At 48.6% G+C, this 20,106-nt stretch overlaps 1 protein-coding gene across 8 annotated transcripts in view; it reads left to right on the top strand.

The window, feature by feature from the left end:
- rmnd1 (required for meiotic nuclear division 1 homolog) overlaps positions 1 to 20,106 on the top strand; it is a 110,735-nt gene that overhangs the window by 73,623 nt on the left and 17,006 nt on the right. For all 8 annotated transcript variants that reach the window (XM_072505129.1, XM_072505154.1, XM_072505136.1 and 5 more), the window contains one exon: positions 6,445 to 6,565. In XM_072505129.1, coding sequence (XP_072361230.1) covers positions 6,445 to 6,565 — 121 coding nt within the window. The remainder of the gene's footprint in view (positions 1 to 6,444; positions 6,566 to 20,106) is intronic.

Below are 20,106 nucleotides of genomic sequence, written 5' to 3'. Positions count from 1 at the left end.
CTACTTGAAGAGGAGGAGGAAATGTTCTGTAGCTAATTGTAGGGCAGCAAGGTGGCACAATGGTTAGCACTGCTGCCTCACTGCGCCACGGGTTTGATCCCGATCTCCGGGACTGTCTGTGTGGTGATTGTACATTCTCCCTGCGTCTGCGTGGGTTTCCTCTGGATGTTCCTGTTTCCTCCAAAGATGTGCAGGTTGGGTGGATTGGCCATGCTAAATTGCCCTTTAGGGTATGGTTGTAGGAATAGGGGGTCGGTGTAGACTCGATGGGCCAAATGGTCTCCTTCTGTACTGTAAGGATTCTATTAGAACCAGGCTTATCCACAGAAACATTTAGTGGCCACATTCATGTGGCATCCCCAAATGTAATCGCCCCGCTATGGCTTTAAGCTACCACAGCCTTCTCTTTCCTCCCTAAAGATGCTCCTTAAAACCTACTTCTTTGGCAATGCTTCTTGGGTGGTGAGCTTACCTCTGTTGTATCTTTGTATTTACTATTAGGAATCCATGTTTCCAGAGTATAATTACAGGGAAGTAAATTTATGAGAGAAATCCACTAGTTTTGGCAACTGCCTTGTCACAAGTAACACTCTCCAAAAATATAATTTAACAGTCCAATATATAATTATCTGTAGCAACGACCTATACATACTATACAGTATATATTAACAACCCTGAGAGTCCTTCTGCTTCCTCCCCCCCCCCCCCCCCCCCCCCCCCCCGATCCTGGGCTGCTGCTGCTGCCTTCTTTTTCCCATTCCGTCTATCTTTCTGCGAGGTATTCGACGAACGGTTGCCACCGCCTGGTGAACCCTTGAGCCGACCCCCTTAGGACGAACTTAATCCGCTCTAGCTTTATAAACCCCGCCATGTCATTTATCCAGGTCTCCACCCCCGGGGGCTTGGCTTCTTTCCACATTAGCAATATCCTGCGCCGGGCTACTAGGGACGCAAAGGCCAAAACATCGGCCTCTCTCGCCTCCTGCACTCCCGGCTCTTGTGCAACCCCAAATATAGCTAACCCCCAGCTTGGTTCGACCCGGACTCCTACTACTTTTGAAAGCACCTTTGTCACCCCCATCCAAAACCCCTGTAGTGCCGGGCATGACCAAAACATATGGGTATGATTCGCTGGGCTTCTCGAGCACCTCGCACACCTATCCTCCACCCCAAAAAATTTACTGAGCCGTGCTCCAGTCATATGTGTCCTGTGTAATACCTTAAACTGAATCAGGCTTAGCCTGGCACACGAGGACGACGAGTTTACCCTGCTTAGGGCATCTGCCCACAGCCCCTCCTCGATCTCCTCCCCCAGCTCTTCTTCCCATTTCCCTTTTAGTTCATCTACCATAGTCTCCCCTTCGTCCCTCATTTCCCTATATATATATCTGACACCTTACCATTCCCCACCCATGTCTTTGAGATCACTCTGTCCTGCACCTCTTGTGTCGGGAGCTGCGGGAATTCCCTCACCTGTTGCCTCGCAAAAGCCCTCAGTTGCATATACCTGAATGCATTCCCTTGGGGCAACCCATATTTCTCGGTCAGCGCTCCCAGACTCGCGAACTTCCCATCCACAAACAGATCTTTCAGTTGCGTTATTCCTGCTCTTTGCCACATTCCATATCCCCCATCCATTCCCCCCGGGGCAAACCTATGGTTGTTTCTTATCGGGGACCCCCCCAAGGCTCCAGTCTTTCCCCTATGCCGTCTCCACTGTCCCCAAATCTTCAGTGTAGCCACCACCACCGGGCTTGTGGTGTAGTTCCTCGGTGAGAACGGCAATGGGGCTGTCACCATAGCCTGTAGGCTAGTCCCCCTACAGGACGCCCTCTCTAATCTCTTCCACGCCGCTCCCTCCTCCTCTCCCATCCACTTACTCACCATTGAAATATTAGCGGCCCAATAATACTCACTTAGGCTCGGTAGTGCCAGCCCCCCCCATCCCTGCTACGCTGTAAGAATCCCTTCCTCACTCTCGGGGTCTTCCCGGCCCATACAAAACCCATGATGCTCTTTTCAATCCTTTTATTAAAAAAAAAAGCCTTCGTGATCACCACCGGGAGGCACTGAAACACAAAGAGGAATCTCGGGAGGACCACCATCTTAACCGCCTGCACCCTCCCTGCCATTGACAGGGATACCATATCCCATCTCTTGAAATCCTCCTCCATCTGTTCCACCAACCGCGTTAAATTTAACCTATGCAATGTGCCCCAATTCTTAGCTATCTGGATCCCCAGGTAACGAAAGTCCCTTGTTACCTTCCTCAACGGTAGGTCCTCTATTTCTCTACTCTGCTCCCCTGGATGCACCACAAACAACTCACTTTTCCCCATGTTCAATTTATACCCTGAAAAATCCCCAAACTCCCCAAGTATCCGCATTATTTCTGGCATCCCCTCCGCCGGGTCCGCCACGTATAGTAGCAAATCGTCCGCATACAAAGATACCCGGTGCTCTTCTCCTCCCCTAAGTACTCCCCTCCACTTCTTGGAACCCCTCAACGCTATCGCCAGGGGCTCAATCGCCAGTGCAAACAATAATGGGGACAGAGGGCATCCCTGCCTTGTCCCTCTATGGAGCCGAAAATATGCAGATCCCCGTCCATTCGTGACCACGCTCGCCACTGGGGCCCTATACAACAGCTGCACCCATCTAACATACCCCTCTCCAAAACCAAATCTCCTCAACACCTCCCACAAATAATCCCACTCCACTCTATCAAATGCTTTCTCGGCATCCATCGCCACTACTATCTCCGTTTCTCCCTCTGGTGGGGCCATCATCATTACCCCTAACAACCTCCGTATATTCGTGTTCAGCTGTCTCCCCTTCACAAACCCAGTTTGGTCCTCGTGGACCACCCCCGGGACACATTCCTCTATTCTCATTGCCATTACCTTGGCCAGGACCTTGGCATCTACATTTAGGAGGGAAATAGGTCTATAGGACCCGCATTGTAGCGGGTCCTTTTCCTTCTTTAAGAGAAGCGATATCGTTGCTTCAGACATAGTCGGGGGCAGTTGTCCCCTTTCCTTTGCCTCATTAAAGGTCCTCGTCAGTACCGGGGCGAGCAAGTCCACATATTTTCTATAGAATTCGACTGGGAATCCATCCGGTCCCGGGGCCTTTCCCGCCTGCATGCTCCTAATTCCTTTCACCACTTCTTCTACCTCGATCTGTGCTCCCAGTCCCACCCTTTCCTGCTCTTCCACCTTGGGAAATTCCAGCCGATCCAAGAAGCCCATCATTCTCTCCCTCCCATCCGGGGGTTGAGCTTCATATAATTTTTTATAAAATGTCTTGAACACTCCATTCACTCTCTCCGCTCCCCGCTCCATCTCTCCTTCCTCATCCCTCACTCCCCCTATTTCCCTCGCTGCTCCCCTTTTCCTCAATTGGTGTGCCAGCAACCTGCTCGCCTTCTCCCCATATTCGTACTGTACACCCTGTGCCTTCCTCCATTGTGCCTCTGCAGTGCCTGTAGTCAGCAAGTCAAATTCTACATGTAGCCTTTGCCTTTCCCTGTACAGTCCCTCCTCCGGTGCTTCCGCATATTGTCTGTCCACCCTCAAAAGTTCTTGCAGCAACCGCTCCCGTTCCTTACTCTCCTGCTTCCCTTTATGTGCCCTTATTGATATCAGCTCCCCTCTAACCACCGCCTTCAACGCCTCCCAGACCACTCCCACCTGGACCTCCCCATTATCATTGAGTTCCAAGTACTTTTCAATGCACCCCCTCACCCTTAGACACACCCCCTCATCTGCCATTAGTCCCATGTCCATTCTCCAGGGTGGGCGCCCTCCTGTTTCCTCCCCTATCTCCAAGTCCACCCAGTGTGGAGCGTGATCCGAAATGGCTATAGCCGTATACTCCGTTCCCCTCACCTTCGGGATCAATGCCCTACCCAGCACAAAAAAGTCTATTCACGAGTAGACTTTATGGACATAGGAGAAAAACGAGAACTCCTTACTCCTAGGTCTGCTAAATCTCCACGGGTCTACACCTCCCATCTGCTCCATAAAATCTTTAAGTACCTTGGCTGCTGCCGGCCTCCTTCCAGTCCTGGACTTCGACCTATCCAGCCCTGGTTCCAACACCGTATTAAAATCTCCCCCCATTATCAGCTTTCCCATCTCTAGGTCCGGAATGCGTCCTAGCATCCGCCTCATAAAATTGGCATCATCCCAGTTCGGGGCATATACGTTTACCAAAACCACCGTCTCCCCCTGTAGTTTGCCACTCACCATCACGTATCTGCCCCCGTTATCCGCCACTATAGTCTTTGCCTCGAACATTACCCGCTTCCCCACTAATATAGCCACCCCCCTGTTTTTCGCATCTAGCCCCGAATGGAACACCTGCCCCACCCATCCTTTGCGTAGCCTAACCTGGTCTATCAGTTTCAGGTGCGTTTCCTGTAACATAACCACATCTGCCTTAAGTTTCTTAAGGTGTGCGAGTACCCGTGCCCTCTTTATCGGCCCGTTCAGCCCTCTCACGTTCCACGTGATCAGCCGAGTTGGGGGGGCTTCCTCCCCCCCCCCCCCCCCCCCCTTGTCGATTAGCCATCACCTTTTTCCAGCTCCTCACCCGGTTCCCACGCAGCTGTATCTCCCCCAGGCGGTGCCCCCCCGCCCATCCTCTCCCATACCAGCTCCCCCCTCTCCCCAGCAGCAGCAACCCAGTAATTCCCCCCTCCCACCCCCCCCGCTAGATCCCGCTAGCGTAATTACTCCCCCCATGTTGCTCCCAGAAGTCAGCAAACTCTGGCTGACCTCGGCTTCCCCCCGTGACCTCGGCTCGCACCGTGCGACGCCCCCTCCTTCCTGCTTCTCTATTCCCGCCATGATTATCATAGCGCGGGAACCAAGCCCGCGCTTCTCCCTTGGCCCCGCCCCCAATGGCCAACGCCCCATCTCCTCCACCTCCCCATCTCCCCCCATCACCACCTGTGGGAGAGAGAAAAGTTACCACATCGCAGGATTAGTACATAAAACCCCTCTTTGCCCCCCACATTCGCCCCACCACTTTGTTCGAACGTTCTTTTTAATAACCCGCTCATTCCAGTTTTTCTTCCACAATAAAAGTCCACGCTTCATCCGCCGTCTCAAAGTAGTGGTGCCTCCCTCGATATGTGACCCACAGTCTTGCCGGTTGCAGCATTCCAAATTTTATCATCTTTTTATGAAGCACCGCCTTGGCCCGATTAAAGCTCGCCCTCCTTCTCGCCACCTCCGCACTCCAGTCTTGATAAACGTGGATCACCGAGTTCTCCCATTTACTGCTCCGAGTTTTCTTCGCCCATCTAAGGACCATTTCTCTATCCTTAAAACGGAGGAATCTCACCACTATGGCTCTGGGAATTTCTCCTGCTCTCGGTCCTCGCGCCATCACTCGGTATGCTCCCTCCACCTCCAACGGACCCGCCGGGGCCTCCGCTCCCATTAACGAGTGCAGCATCGTGCTCACATATGCCCCGACGTCCGCTCCCTCCACACCTTCAGGAAGACCAAGAATCCTCAGTTTGTTCCTCCTTGCGTTGTTTTCCAGTGCCTCCAACCTTTCCACACATCGTTTCTGATGTGCCTCCTGCGTCTCCGTCTTCACCACCAGGCCCTGTATATCGTCCTCATTCTCGGCTGCCTTTGCCTTCACGACCCGAAGCTCCCGCTCCTGGGTCTTTTGTTCCTCCTTTAGCCCTTCGATCGCCTGTAGTATCGGGGCCAACAGCTCTTTCTTCATTTCCTTTTTGATCTCTTCCACACAGCATTTCAAGAACTCTTGTTGTTCAGGGCCCCATGTTAAACTGCCACCTTCCGACGCCATCTTGGTTTTTGCTTGCCTTCCTTGCCGCTGTTCTAAAGGATCCACTGCAATCTGGCCACTCTCTCCTCCTTTTTCCATCCGTATCCAGGGGGGATTCCCTTCTGGTTTACCGCACAGTGTTTTTAGCCGTCAAAATTGCCGTTGGGGCTCCTATCAAGAGCCCAAAAGTCCGTTTCACAGGGAGCTGCCGAAGCGTGCGACTCAGCTGGTCATCGCCGCACCCGGAAGCTCCACAATAAGACATTCTATTATCATGAAGAATATTTTCAGAAGCTTGGCAAGATTAAAGTTTTAAAGATGATGGGAATCCAAAATAGAGTTCTCTGTATGGCAACTACCTGAAATCCATATGCCAAAACATATATACAAGTGGCAGAATTGATTTTGTATTTTTAGGTAAAAAAGTATAATATTGGGTTAACTTTCGAATAATTAACTTTTTCATACTGAAGAAGCATTCTTATATCTCATGTTTTTCTTTACATATATTTTCTACATATTCTCTTTGCAAATGTAACAGTTCTGAATTGTTTCATAAATGTTAATATAAGAAATCAGCAGTTCTCATAGCTCTAATTGCCTGGTGTTACCCTAACTTTTTTTCTCTTTCAGACACCGTATAAATTTGAGTTCCGATCTCCTGATGACTCCTGACTTTTACTGGGATAGAGAGAACCTAGAACAGCTGTATGATAAAACCTGCCAATTTCTGAACATTAACCGACGAGTAAAGGTATGTGTTCTGAGAAATTGTAACTAGCTAAATCTACCTTGTGTAGAAAGAATAGATCCAACTCTGTGCTGTCAGTGGGACGCTGCACAAGTAGGTTTTGATGAAAGGAGATGTGGAAATTGCTCCACAAGTTATGGTTATAGCTACAATTTTTACAAAATTGCATATCCTATTCTCAGTAGCAGTCATTCAAAGGTACATATACCCAAAAATTACTGTGTTCCATTCCATTTTAGAAATGAAATAATAGTTCTCAGCGTATGATGTTTGTGCTAGGTGGACCCAGGGAAATCACAAATGTACAGCAAAGAAAGTGTAGTCTGAGGAAAGTCTGGCCATGGTCCAGGGCGGTTGAGTTTGCCATTTAAATTTGTATTGAGGCTTTTGTGATTAGAGAAGGGCTAGGCCATCATATGTGTATTATTTAACGCTTGCATCTCAATGAGCATAATTGTGGAAGAAATCAACCCAGACTAATGTATTACCATACCTTTGGCTTCAGCTCAAGGTTTTACTAAAAATGAGGAATTCTCACTGCAGTCTCATTAAAGGATTGCAATAAATATCAGTATTAAGCAAAATTTCACATTGTATATGGGAAAAATAAGAGATTTGGTACACACCAGAGTACGCCTATTTGCTGTCAGATTTGCTTTCCATTTATTGCAAGAGAATGAGCTGCAACAGAAAGTAGGTACAAAACATTAGTTTAGAATTTTACTTAGAATTTCAGCCCATTTTATTGCTTTCATTTTCGTAAATATTCAAACGGTTAATATTTTAACGTAAAAAATATAGCACTTTTAAAAATCAAACTGTTGGAGGGGGAGGCAGAGATAGTGGCGGCAATGGACACTGAGAAGGCATTTGATAGGGTGGAGTGGGAGTATTTGTGGGAAGTGTTAAGGAGGTTTGGGTTTGGGAACGGATTTATTCGCTGGGTTAGACTACTTTATGGGGCACCAACGGCAAGCGTAGTTACAGGTCGACATAGATCGGAGTATTTCCGATTATATAGGGGAACAAGACAGGGATGCCCGCTGTCTCCATTGTTGTTTGCGCTGGCAATTGAACCTCTGGCCATGGCGCTGAGAGACTCCAGGAAATGGAGAGGGGTGACTAGAGGGGGAGAAGAACACCGAGTCTCGTTATACGTGGATGACCTATTGCTATACGTGTCGGACCCAGCGGGGGGGATGATAGAGGTTATGCGAATCTTGAGGAGGTTCGGGGAATTTTCGGGGTATAGGTTAAACATGGGGAAGAGTGAATTATATGTGATACATCCAGGGGACCAGAGTAGAGAGATAGAAGGCTTACCGCTAAGGAAAGTGGAAAGAAACTTCCGATACTTGGGGATTCAGATCGCTAGGAGCTGGGGAACCTTGCACAGACTTAATCTGACACGGCTGGTAGAACAAATGGAGGAGGACTTTAGGAGGTGGGACATGCAGCCTTTATCGCTGGCGGGCAGGGTGCAGGCAATTAAAATGATGGTCCTCCCGAGGTTCTTATTTGTATTTTAATGTCTCCCTATTTTAATCACCAGGACCTTTTTTGATAAAATAGATAGGAGCATTACGAGCTTTGTGTGGGCAGGGAAAGTTCCGAGAGTAAGGAGGGAGTTCCTGCAGCGCAGTAGGGACAGAGGAGGACTAGCACTACCGAACTTGGGAGATTATTATTGGGCCGCCAATGTGGCAATGATACGTAGATGGATGATGGAGGGTGAGGGAGCGGCGTGGAAAAGGCTGGAGAGAAGGTCCTGTAAAGGGACGAGTCTAGAGGCGCTGGTGACGGCGCCGCTACCGTTCTCACCGAAAAAGTACACCACGAACCCGGTGGTGGCGGCAACACTGAACATATGGGGACAGTGGAGGCGACAGAGAGGGGTGCGGGGAGCCCTGGTGGGGTCCCCTATCAGGAACAACCATAGGTTCGCCCCAGGAAGAATGGATGGAGGATTTCAGAGCTGGTACCAGTTGGGAATTAGGAAGGTGGGAGATTTATTCATAGATGGGACTTTTGCGAGCTTGGGAGCACTGGAGGAAAAGTATAAGTTACCCCAGGGGAATTTCTTGAGATATATGCAGGTGAGGGCGTTTACTAGACAACAGGTGAGGGAATTTCCGCGGCTCCCGACACTGGATACAGGACAGGGTGCTTTCAGGGGTGTGGGTCGGAGAGGGCAAGGTGTCAGAGATTTATAGAGAGATGAGGGAAGAGGGGGAGGAGTCGGTGGGCGAACTAAAAAGAAAGTGGGAAGAAGAATTAGGGGAGGAGATAGAGGAGGGTATGTGGGCTGATGCCCTAAGCAGGGTAAATTCCTCTTCCTCATGCGCCAGGCTTAGCCTGATTCAATTTAAGGTGCTACATAGAGCACACATAACGGGGGCAAGATTGAGCAGGTTCTTTGGAGTGGAGGACAAATGTGGGAGGTGTGGCGGGAGCCCGGCAAACCATGCACATATGTTTTGGGCGTGCCCGGCACTGGAAGGGTATTGGAAGGGAGTGACGGGAGTGATTTTGCAGGTGGTGAAGGCCCGGGTCAAACCAGGCTGGGGGTTAGCTCTATTTGGAGTTGCGGAAGAGCCGGGAGTGCAGGAGGCGAAAGAGGCCGATGTCATGGCCTTTGCGTCCCTCGTAGCCCGGCGCAGGATCCTACTCATGTGGAAGGAGGCGAAACCCCCCGGACTGGAGGCCTGTGTAAACGATATGGCGGGGTTTATTAAACTGGAGCAGATAAAGTTTGCCCTGAGAGGATCGGCTCAAGGGTTCACCAGGCGGTGGCAGCCATTTCTCGACTACCTAGGGGAACGTTAGAGGGAAGACGGATGACCAGCAGCAGCAACCCAGCGGGGAGGGGGGGGGGGGGGGTGGAGGCAGTTGAGTATAGGGCAATAGAGTACGAGGTTTTGTTACTTGTATATTATTACTACTGTTATTACTATTGTTAAAAAGTTTAAAAATTTCTGTTTTGTTACTGTTATCGTTTCGCTTGTTTTGTAAGTGGGAAAAATGTTGCTCAGGGAAAAAAATTTCAATAAAATATATATATTTTTTTAAATCAAACTGTTGCATTGAATTGTTAACCACCTCTTGATTTAAAATTTTTTTACATAGAATTGACAGTATATAAATTCAGAATAAACCAAAGTTGATGCTGGTTTTTGTATTTTTCTTCTGAAGAACCTGTTTTGGAAGAATTTCTAGGTCTGTCAATACCTTGCATAATTGTAAAGGTATTACGGTGCTCTTGGATAATACTAACTCAGAGTCCTTTGCTATCTTGAATGACCATAAGCATCTTGCCATTCACTTTATGAATATCTCTCACCACCTTCTCGAGGACAACTGGGGATTGATCACTCGCATCTGAAAATATAGTTTTAAAAAGCCCACAAAATATCTCTGGTAACTCGGGTAATCTCAAAGACCATTGGCATTTCAGGCCTGGAAAAGCAACCTGTCAACTGTTCGAAGTGACCCAGGAAAAGAAAGTGCCTCACAAAACCCTGGAACCATCTCAGCGTATTCAAGCACCAGCACAGCTACACACAATCCGGAAGATGCACTTAGAAGTTTGAGATGGTAGGCTCAGTGATTCAAGATGCATAGTTGGGCAAGAGAAAGTGGCGACACTGGAGAAGAAGCAAGAACATCCTGGCTGTGTAATAATGTGGAATGGGCAGTGGTGACAAGCATTAGTTGCTTTTTAGTGTGCCAGTGGCAGTGTTGACCGTCAATGCTATCGGTTGACGTTGCTACAGATGGCACAAATTTGCACCAACTGAAACCTGTGGAAGCACTTGTACTCGCTCATTGCCAAGTAGATTGTCCAGGATGCTCAGATATAGGGGAGGATTTCTTTGCGGCAGGAGGCGACCCACCGTTGGCCAGCAGCGGGATTTTCTGGTCCCGCTGCTGTCGATGGGATTTCCTATTGAATTCATCCCCTACAGTCGGAAAACATCTCCTGCAGTCGGAAAACCCGCAGTAGGGGTTCACAATCGACGGGACTGGAAGATCCGCTGGTGAGAACAGCCAGAAAACCCTCCCCATAGTTTGTGGCATACTGAAGTTTAGCTCTGATACCTGCTGAACTCCATGGTTATACTTTAATCTTACACCACTTCAACGTGAAACATTGTAGTTGAGGCACTTTAAAAGCAATCTTCATTATTAATTTTACCTTGCCTTGTCCATCAGCATGGGCACCTAGCTTACAGTTTTGTTCCCCCTAAGCAGCAGTGACAATTTGTATACTAAGAATCTCTTCATATTTCTGCATTTATGCTCCTTCTATATTGCTGTATTCTTCAACTGATCATTTACATTATAGTAATTTTATGGACAAAATATTTCCCTGTTTTTATTTCTGTGCTATTCGCACATGTTCTAATGCCCAAAAATTTTTTTTAAAAGAAAATTAGGGCAGCACAGTGACGCAGTGGTTAGCACTGCTGCCTATGGCACTGAGGACCTGGGTTAGATCCCTGCCCTGGGTCAGTGTCCGTGTGGAGTTTGCACGTTCTCCCCGGGTCTGCGTGGGTCTTGTCCCCACAATAAAGATGTGCAGGCTAGGTGGATTGGCCACGCTAAAATTCCCCCTTAATTGGAAAAAAGTAATTGGGTACTCTAAATTTATTTTAGAAAAAAGAAAAAATTACCAAAAAGCCACCATCCTTTTAAGTGCTCCTATGCGTATGGAGTTACCCTTTCACCAATTCCAGCTGGGTGACTATAGCGCAAGGTAGGATCCAAGTAGAACAAAATTTGTTGGACTCATTACCATCTACCCTCCCTCTGCTCTTTTACAGCCTTGGCATGGTTAAGTCTTTACTTCACAATGTAGAACAAACACTTATTGAGAATGGCTCACTCTGCACCATCTATGACATCAAAAAATGAGATTACTTTAATCAGTGCACCACAATGTGCTTTTACCAGGAATGAAAGCGAAATTATCACTATTCATTTTCTAAAGCTAGCAGTAATGTTTCAGGCACTATTTGTCTTGACTGAGAATTTCCATTCTTGAGAATTTCCATTCTATGTTTGGAACCCTGCCCCTTCAAACCAGGAACTAAACGCAGACTTGTCTATCATATGGATGGGTTAGAAGCAGATCAAAACTTCCCTTACTATGCGTCAACTGGTTGCTTTAGCCCTGACCTCAGAAGAACACCTTTACTGCAACTGTGCATTATTTTTATTTCTCACACCAGTTATCCTTGTCACCTCTGAATTGCCGATTAATGCCAAGTTAAGCACAGTTCTGTGTGACAGAATCGCATTATCTTAAAAAGGTGATTCCAGGTCAGATCCTTTCAGGCAGCAGATAGAGGAGGCTTTCATTCTGTATATTTGTGCTGGATTTAAACATTGGAGCCAGAGGTGAAAGGACCGACAACTGAACTATTGTGCCGCTCATCCAACAAAACTGACATTTCTATTTATATTCCGCGCTCTAATGGCAGGGCACAGTGCTGAATTCCTAGGAGTAATTACATTGGAACATTGGTTGAAGTGCTTGGATCATGTCATAAACTATAAGGGTGATAACATTTGAAATCAGTTGAATCCCAAATCACACCATGGTTAATATTTTACATCGTATGCAGTTTTAATTGTAAGAGGTATTTCATGGAAGCCCATTGTTTTACAAACAATGCCAATCATATTGAATGGCAATTACAATATTAATTTGCTCTGTTATTGGTGTGTGGTAATTATTACATAATTTACTATGTTAGTGGAGAATAAACTTACATTCAAGATTTAAAATAGTAAAGTGGGGATTCAGGAGCTGAAAAGATGATAATTGAAATGAAAGTAAAATACTCTGGATGATGGGAATCTGAAATAAGAACAAAATGTTGGAAATAATAGTTAATATTTCAGTGATTTTTCATCAGAACTGGAAAAGGTTGGAGATTTAACAGCTCTTAAGCAAGTATAGAGTCGGGGGAAAGTGAGTGAGCGAAGGGGAGAAAGATCTGTGAATTGGTGGAGGGGCAGGAGTAATTGAATGCAAAGAGGGATGGTGGTGCAGAGTACTGGGACAAGCAGAGAAGCAAACAATGGGTCCAGAGGAGGTGTAAATAGAAACAGCTGCTGTCTTTAAAAAATGGAGCAGTGGTTGTAATCTAAGGGTGCTGAGCTCAAAAGCTGAGGCTGGAATATTATGAATTGCAGATGAAGGACAAGCCTGTGTGAGCCCTATTGGGACAGCATAGAGGTCAGAGGGAGATGGACAATTAAAGTGGCAATGGGCCAGATGTTCAGAATCACACTTGTGGACTGAATGGAGGCGTTCAGGAAAACAATCACCCGATCTGCATTTGGTCTCCTCAATATAAAGGGGACAGCACTGTGAGCACCAGGTATAGTATCCTAAGTTTGGAGAAATAGAAGTCAATTGCTATTTCACCTGGAAGGAGTGTTTAGGGCCCTGTACACCAGGACGAAGGGAATAAAAGGGCAGATGTTGCATCTCCTGGATATGGGAAGTTGATAGAAAAGCAGGTGTTGGGAGTGATTGGAGAGTGGGCCAGGGTATTCTAGAGGAAACACCGGCCATAGAGTTTTCCTTGTACTTTCCTGCCTTCCACATATATTTTTCTTGGCTGTGCACTTGCTTCAAAACTATTAAATTCCTAACTTGCATTTCTAATGAAAGGCCATTGACCTCAAACGTTAACTCTGCTTCTTTCCCCACAGATGTTACCTGACTTGTTGAATATTGCTGTTTATATTTTATGATATTAACTAAAGTAATTTGAACTGAAGGAGGTGTTGGACAGCTTGACCACAGAATTAACCAATGGACATTCTTTATTAATTTTGCAAATCATGAATTTTTTAAACCTAAAAATAATTTTTAGAACTAAATATAGATTACCTCATTTTGTGCCAAATAGTTGATGGAATCATTCAGCTGCTTAGAGTTCTATTTATAAAATGATGATGCTGGTAACGTGGGAAAGCAATCATACTGCTGCGAGTAGAAAAATGAATAATCATAGAAAGGATAAAACAGATTATTTTTCTAAATGAAAAAAGGCTAGGAACAGTGAAGATCCAAAGACGGTACCACAGTGGTTCACACTGTTGCTTCACAGCAGCAGGGACCCGGGTTCGATTTCTGGCTTGGGTCACTGTCTGTGCGGAGATTTTTATAATAATAGTCTTTATTAGTCTCACAAGTAGGCTTACATTAACACTGCAATGAAGTTACGGTGAAAATCCCCTAGTCGCCACACTCCGACGCCTGTTCGGATACTCTGAGGGAGAATTCAGAATGTCTAACTCTCCTAACAGCACGTCTTTTGGGTGGAAACCGGAGCATGTGGAGGAAACCCACACAGACACGGGGAGAACATGCACATTTTCCGTTTTCCTCCCACAAACTGACTTCATGAAGGAGATTGGACTGGCAGGGGAAGGAGGACCTTGAACTTTGATTGAGGAGAACTGAACTATGCTTTTAAAAACTTTGTTTTTTGTTGTTTGGGTTTCTTTTGTTTTTTTCCATTTTTTCGGTCCTGTTTGGGGTTAGGCCGGTTTACAGTGCTTTGTTAAGGGATGAGGGATGGGTCTCCGTGTTCAGACCTTGGGAGGGGATTGTTTGTTTGTTTCAACTTTTTGCCTTTGTTTTGACTGTTTGCACTAATAATAATAATCGCTTATTGTCACGAGTAGGCTTCAATGAAGTTACTGTGAAAAGCCCCTAGTCGCCACATTCCGGCGCCTGTTCGGGGAAGCCGGTACGGGAATCGAACCCGCGCTGCTGCCTTGTTATGCATTACAAGCCAGCTATTTAGCCCAGTGTGCTAAACCAGCGCGTAGGGGGAGGGGAATCTGTGGGAGGTAGAATGTTAGGCAGCATGGGCGGGGGCTGCCAGGCTAGCTGGGTGGGCTAGTTCATGGAAGCAAAGTGGGGGATGAGGTGAAGATCGATGTGGGGGGTGTATGGGAGGGGGTGGGGGGGGGGATTATACTGCTGAGGGGGGGGGGACTTTCAAAGTGGGGGAGGAGGAGGGTTGTTGACGGTAGTTGCCCGAGGGCGGGGTGGGGCATGAGCCGCAGACTAGCCTAGGAGAGGTTATGGTTGATCGGCAGGGGACTGAATGGGCCAGTCAAAAGGTCCCGTGTGTTCGCGCACTTGAGGCAACTGAAGGCGGACGTGGCTATTTTGCCGGAGACGCATCTCAAGGTGGGGGATCAGATTGGGTTAAGGCAGAGATGGGTTGGACAGGTGTTCCATTCGGGGTTAGACTTTAAAACGAGGGGGGTGGCAATCCTGGTCAATAAGCAGGTGACATTCGAGGTGGGGAACATAGAAGCGGACCCGGGGGGTAGGTATGTTACGGTTAGTGGGAAGCTGGAGGGAATGGCCGTGGTATTGGTAAATATATATGCCCCAAACTGGGATGACGTTGAGTTTGTTAGACGGACACTGGGGAAAATCCCGGACCTAGATCCACATCGACATTACGGAGGGAGATTTCAATACAGTCCTGGATTGAAGGCTGGACCAGACGAGTTCTAGGTCTGGGAAGGTATCCGCTATGGCAAAGGAGCTCCGGGAGTTCGTGGGGGGGCGGGTGTGAGGGTGTCGATCCGTGGAGATTTGAGAGACCGAAGATTTTTCGTTCTACTCCCATGTGCATAAGGTGTATTTCCGGATAGACCTTTTTTCTTATAGATTTCATAGAATTTACAGTGCAGAAGGAGGCCATTCGGCCCTACGGATAAGACACTGCTGGCTGAGGAGGTAGATGTTGAATATTCAGCAATAGCGATGTCTGACCACGCTCCTCACTGGGTAGATTTGCAAGTCAGCAAAGGAAAGGCCCAGCGCCCGCAAAGGAGGTTGGATGTGGGGCTGTTAGTGGCAGAGGAGGAGTGTGAGCGGCTGAGGGAGGCCATTCGGGGATATATAAGGATCAATGACATGGGTGAGGTTTCAGCAGGGGTGGTTTGGGAGGCACTGATGGCGGTTATATGGGGGGGAATTCATCTTAATTCGGCCCATAAGGAGAAGGCTGAGCTCACAGACTGAGTTGGACAGATTGGTAGGCGAAATTTTTCAGGTGGACAGGAGGTACATGGAGTCTCCAGATGACGGACCTTTGAATGAGCGTCAGAGACTGCAGCTGGAATTTGGGCTCCTGTCCACAGGTAAGGCGGAGGGACAGCTGAGGAGGGTAAAGGGGACGGTGTATGAATATGGGTAAAAAGCCAGCAGTATGCTGGCGCATCAGCTGAGGAAACAGGAGGCGGCGAGAGAGATTGGGAAAGTGAGAGATACAGGGGGGAAGGTGGTTTAGGATCCGGCGGGGGTGAATGATGTTTTTCGGGAGTTTTATAGTGGATTGTATAAATTAGAACCCTCAGCCGGGGAAGAGGGTATGAAGCGATTTCTGGGGGGCTGGAGTTTCCGAGGATAGATGAGGAGTTGGTGGGGGGTTTGGGAGCCCCAATTGGGCTTGGGGAGGTTATAGACGGATTGGGGCGATGCAATCGGGTAAGGCCCCAGGACCTGACGGGTACCCGGTTGAGTTTTATAAAAAGTTTTCCGGGCTTTTGGGGCCACTTCTGGTAAAGGCTTTTAATGAGTCCAAGGAGCGGGGAGCGCTCCCCCCAACGTTATCGCAGGCATCGATTTCCCTTATTTTGAAGCGGGATAAGGATCCGGAGAGCTGTGGGTCGTATCGGCCAATCTCCCTGCTAAATGTAGATGCTAAATTGCTAGCAAAGATCTTGGCCACACGTATAGTGGATTCTGTTCTGGGGTAATAGGGGAGGACCAGATGGGATTTGTTAAGGGACGACACCTGACATCCAACATTAGGCGGCTCCTAAATGTAATAATAATGCCTGCGGAGGGGCGCGAGGTCGAGGTGGTGGTGGCCATGGATGCAGAAAAGGCCTTTAATCGGGTGGAGTGGAAGTATCTGTGGTATGTCCTGGGAAGGTTTGGGTTTGGGCAGGGATTTGTGGATTGGGTCCGGTTGCTGTAATCAGGCACTGGTGACGAATGTACGGACAACCAGTAGTAATTAATAACGTTCGGAAGGGCCCCTCCTCTTCGCACCCCCGCTCAAGGACCTTCTTCACCCTCTGGGCTATACAACATGTATTCGATCTGAATATTTTAGTCTGTGTCGGGGGACGAGACAGGGGTGTCCACTCTCCCCACTACTGTTTGCCCTGGCCACAGAGCCTTTGGCAATGGCGCTGAGAGCATTGAACATTTAGCGGGGCAGAGTGAGAGGGGGGTGGAGCATAGGGTCTCACTCTAAGCGGACGATTTGCTCCTTTATATAACAGACCCGTTGGGGGGAATTGCAGGAATTATGGGGATGTGGAGGAATTTGGTCGGTTTTCAGGTTACAATCTGAAAATGGGCAAGAGTGAGGTTTTTGCGATCCAGGCGAGGAGACTGAGGGAGATGCCGTTCAAAGTGGTGAGAGGGAGTTTTAGGTACCTGGAGATTCAATTGGCAAGGGACTGGGGTCAGCTTCATAAACTAAATTTGGGCAGGAGACTTCCGTAGGTGGGACGTGTTCCCGCTGTCATTGGCGGGGAGGGCACAGACTGTTAAAATGACGGTCCTCTCGAGATTGCTGTTCGTGTTTCAGTGTCTTCCAATCTTCATCCCCAAGGCATTTGTTCGGAAGATGAATGTGGCGATCTCTGATTTTATGTGGGTCGGGAAAGCCCAGAGGGTGAAGAAGGTCCTTGAGCGGGGGTGCGAAGAGGAGGGGCCCTTCCGAACGTTATTAATTACTACTGGGTGGCTAATATATCGATGGTTAGGAAATGAGTAGTGAAAGGTTGATGGGAGAGGGGACGTTTACTCAACCCTTGGAGGTGGCTAGAGCACATAGAGCGCTTGCAAAGAAGCCGCGAGCGAACGAACCGCCGAGGGCGATGGTGGTGCGGATGCACCAGTTCCTGGACAAGGAACAGATTTTGCGGTGGGCCAAGCAGATACGGAGCTGCAAGTGGAAGAACTGTGAGTTATGCATCTACCAGGACCTGGGAACGGAACTGGCCAAAAGGCGTGCCGGATTTAATAGGGCAAAATCGACCATCTTCCAGAAGCGGGTGAAGTTCGGGATGTTATATCCAGTGCGTTTCTGGGTCACCTTTGAGGTGAACTTTACTTTGAATTGCCGGATGAAGCGATGAGCTTTATCAAGAACAAAAGGCTGGCCGGTGTCTAAGGACACTGAACCTTGGGGGAGGGTATTGCGGGGTCGATCTGGTTTAAAGTTATTTATGTAATGTTCTGGATGTGCAGTGCTCTCTGCAACAAGGGATTATTCTTGTTTTTTGCCCCTTCCTTTTTCTTTGTTTTTCGTTGTGTTAAGATGTTTGAGCAGGTGCTCTGAAACGTAACTTAACTCTGTTCTAGTGGGTGATGGATGGAGGTTTTTTTTTCTACTGTTTGTTTACTGGGGACTGTGATGCTCTGAATATGTATGTCCGAGCCGGGGGGGGGGGGGGGGGGGGGGGGGGGGGGGGGGGGGGACAATGGGGAGATAGAATGTCTGGTGCCATGGGCGGGAGCTACCAGGCTAGCTAGGTGAGCTAGTTCACGGAAGCGTAGAGGGGGGGTGAGCAAGTGATCAGCTTGTTATAAGGGGTTGGGTGCTGCTAATTGGGGGTGGGGGGGAGCTGCTCTGCTGACTGGAAAGGAACTGGTGCTAGGGGACAAAAGGGAGGTCGAGGATGGCGGATGCCCGAGGAGGCGAGGGACGCAAGCTGGAGGCTGGCCTAAGAAGGATGTTGGCTGATCGGTGCGGGGGGGGGGGGGGGGGGGGAAAGAGAGCCCCCCGACTAGGCTGATCACTTGGAACGTCAGAGGGGTAAATGGGCGGTTAAGAGGGCTCGCGTGTTCGCGCATCTGAGGGGATTGAAGGTGGACGTGGCAATGTTACAAAAGACACACCTGATGTTATAGACCAGACCAGACTGAGGAAGGGGTGGGTCAGCCAAGTATTTCATTCAGGGCTGGACTCTAAGACCAGGGGGATCGTGATCCTGATCAACAAACAGGTGGCATTTGAGGCAGGGAGATTTGTGTCGGAAATGGGGGCAGGTACATAATGGTGAGTGGGAAGCTTGAGGGGTTGCGAGTGGTACTCGTGAAAATATATGCACCAAATTGGGACGATGTGGAATTTATGAGGCGGGTGTTAGGTAAGATCCCAGACCTAGAGTCACATAAGCTGATCATGGGGGGAGATTTTAATATGGTCATTGACCCAGGGTTGGACCGGTCAAAACCTAGGACAGGGAGGGTGCCAGCCGTAGGGAAGGAACTAAAGGGGTTCATGGAGCAGGTGGGGGGGGGTAGATCCATGGAGGTTTGGACGGCCAAGAGTGAATGAGTTTTCTTTTTTCTCCCATGTTCATAAAGTATATTCTCGGATCGACTTTTTTATCCTGAGCAGGACGTTGCTGGCGGGAGTGGTTGATACCGAGTATTCGGCGATCGCTGTGTCGGACCATGCCCTACATTGGGTGGATTTATGGTTGAATAAGGAAAGGGCAGCGCCCGCTATGGAGGTTAGATGTGGGACTATTAGCGGATGAGGGGGTGTGCGGGCGGGTGAGCAAGTCCATTCAGAACTATTTGGAAATGAATGACATGGGGGAAATCTCGGCAGCAACGGTGTGGGAAGCTCTGAAGGTAGTAGCTAGGGGGGAGTTAATCTCGATATGGGCCCATGGAGAAAAGATGGAATGAGCAGAGATGGATAGGATGGTTGGGGAGATGCTCCAGGTGGCTAGGAGATATTCGGAGGCCCCGGAGGCAGGGTTACTGAAGGAGCGGTGGAGACTACAGATGGAGTTTGGGCTCTTATCTACAGGAAGGGTGGTGGAGCAATTGAGGAAGGCGAGGGGGGCGGTGTATGAGTATGGGGAGAAGGCCAGTAGGATGCTAGTACATCAACTGAGGAAAAGGGAGGCGGCCAGGGAGATGGAGAGAGTAAAGGACAGAAGTGGGAACGCGGTCTTGGACCCAGTAGGGGTGAATGGGGTGTTTAAGGAGTTTTATAGCAAGCTATATGAGTCGGAACCCCTGGCTGGGTTGGAGGGGATGAGGTAGTACCTGGGTCAGTTGAAGTTCCCGAAGGTGGAGGAAGGACTGGTGGTAGGGTTGGGGGCCCAATTGAAATTGAGGAAATAATGGAGGGGCTGGGGGCCATGCAGTCGGGTAAGGCCCCGGGACCGGACGGCTACCCAGTGGAATTTTACAAGAAGCTCTCGGCGATGTTGGGCCCGCTGCTGGTGAGGGCATTAAATGGGGAAAGGGGTGTCCTTCCCCCAACAATGTCGCAGGCCTCGATCTCATTGATTCTGAAGCGGGAGGAGGACCCTGAGCTATGCGGGTCATACAGGCCAACCTCTCTATTGAATGTGGACGCCAAACTGCTGGCTAAAATATTGGTCACAAGGATAGAGGACTGTGTTCCGGAGGTGATAGGGGAAGACCAGACTGGGTTTGTGAAGGGCAGGCA

The sequence above is a fragment of the Scyliorhinus torazame genome, chromosome 1 (assembly GCF_047496885.1).
Source record: "Scyliorhinus torazame isolate Kashiwa2021f chromosome 1, sScyTor2.1, whole genome shotgun sequence".
Taxonomy (NCBI): Eukaryota; Metazoa; Chordata; class Chondrichthyes; order Carcharhiniformes; family Scyliorhinidae; genus Scyliorhinus; species Scyliorhinus torazame.
The sequence above is the reverse complement of the archived record's forward strand: the minus strand, read 5'-3'. Positions and strand labels throughout refer to the sequence as shown.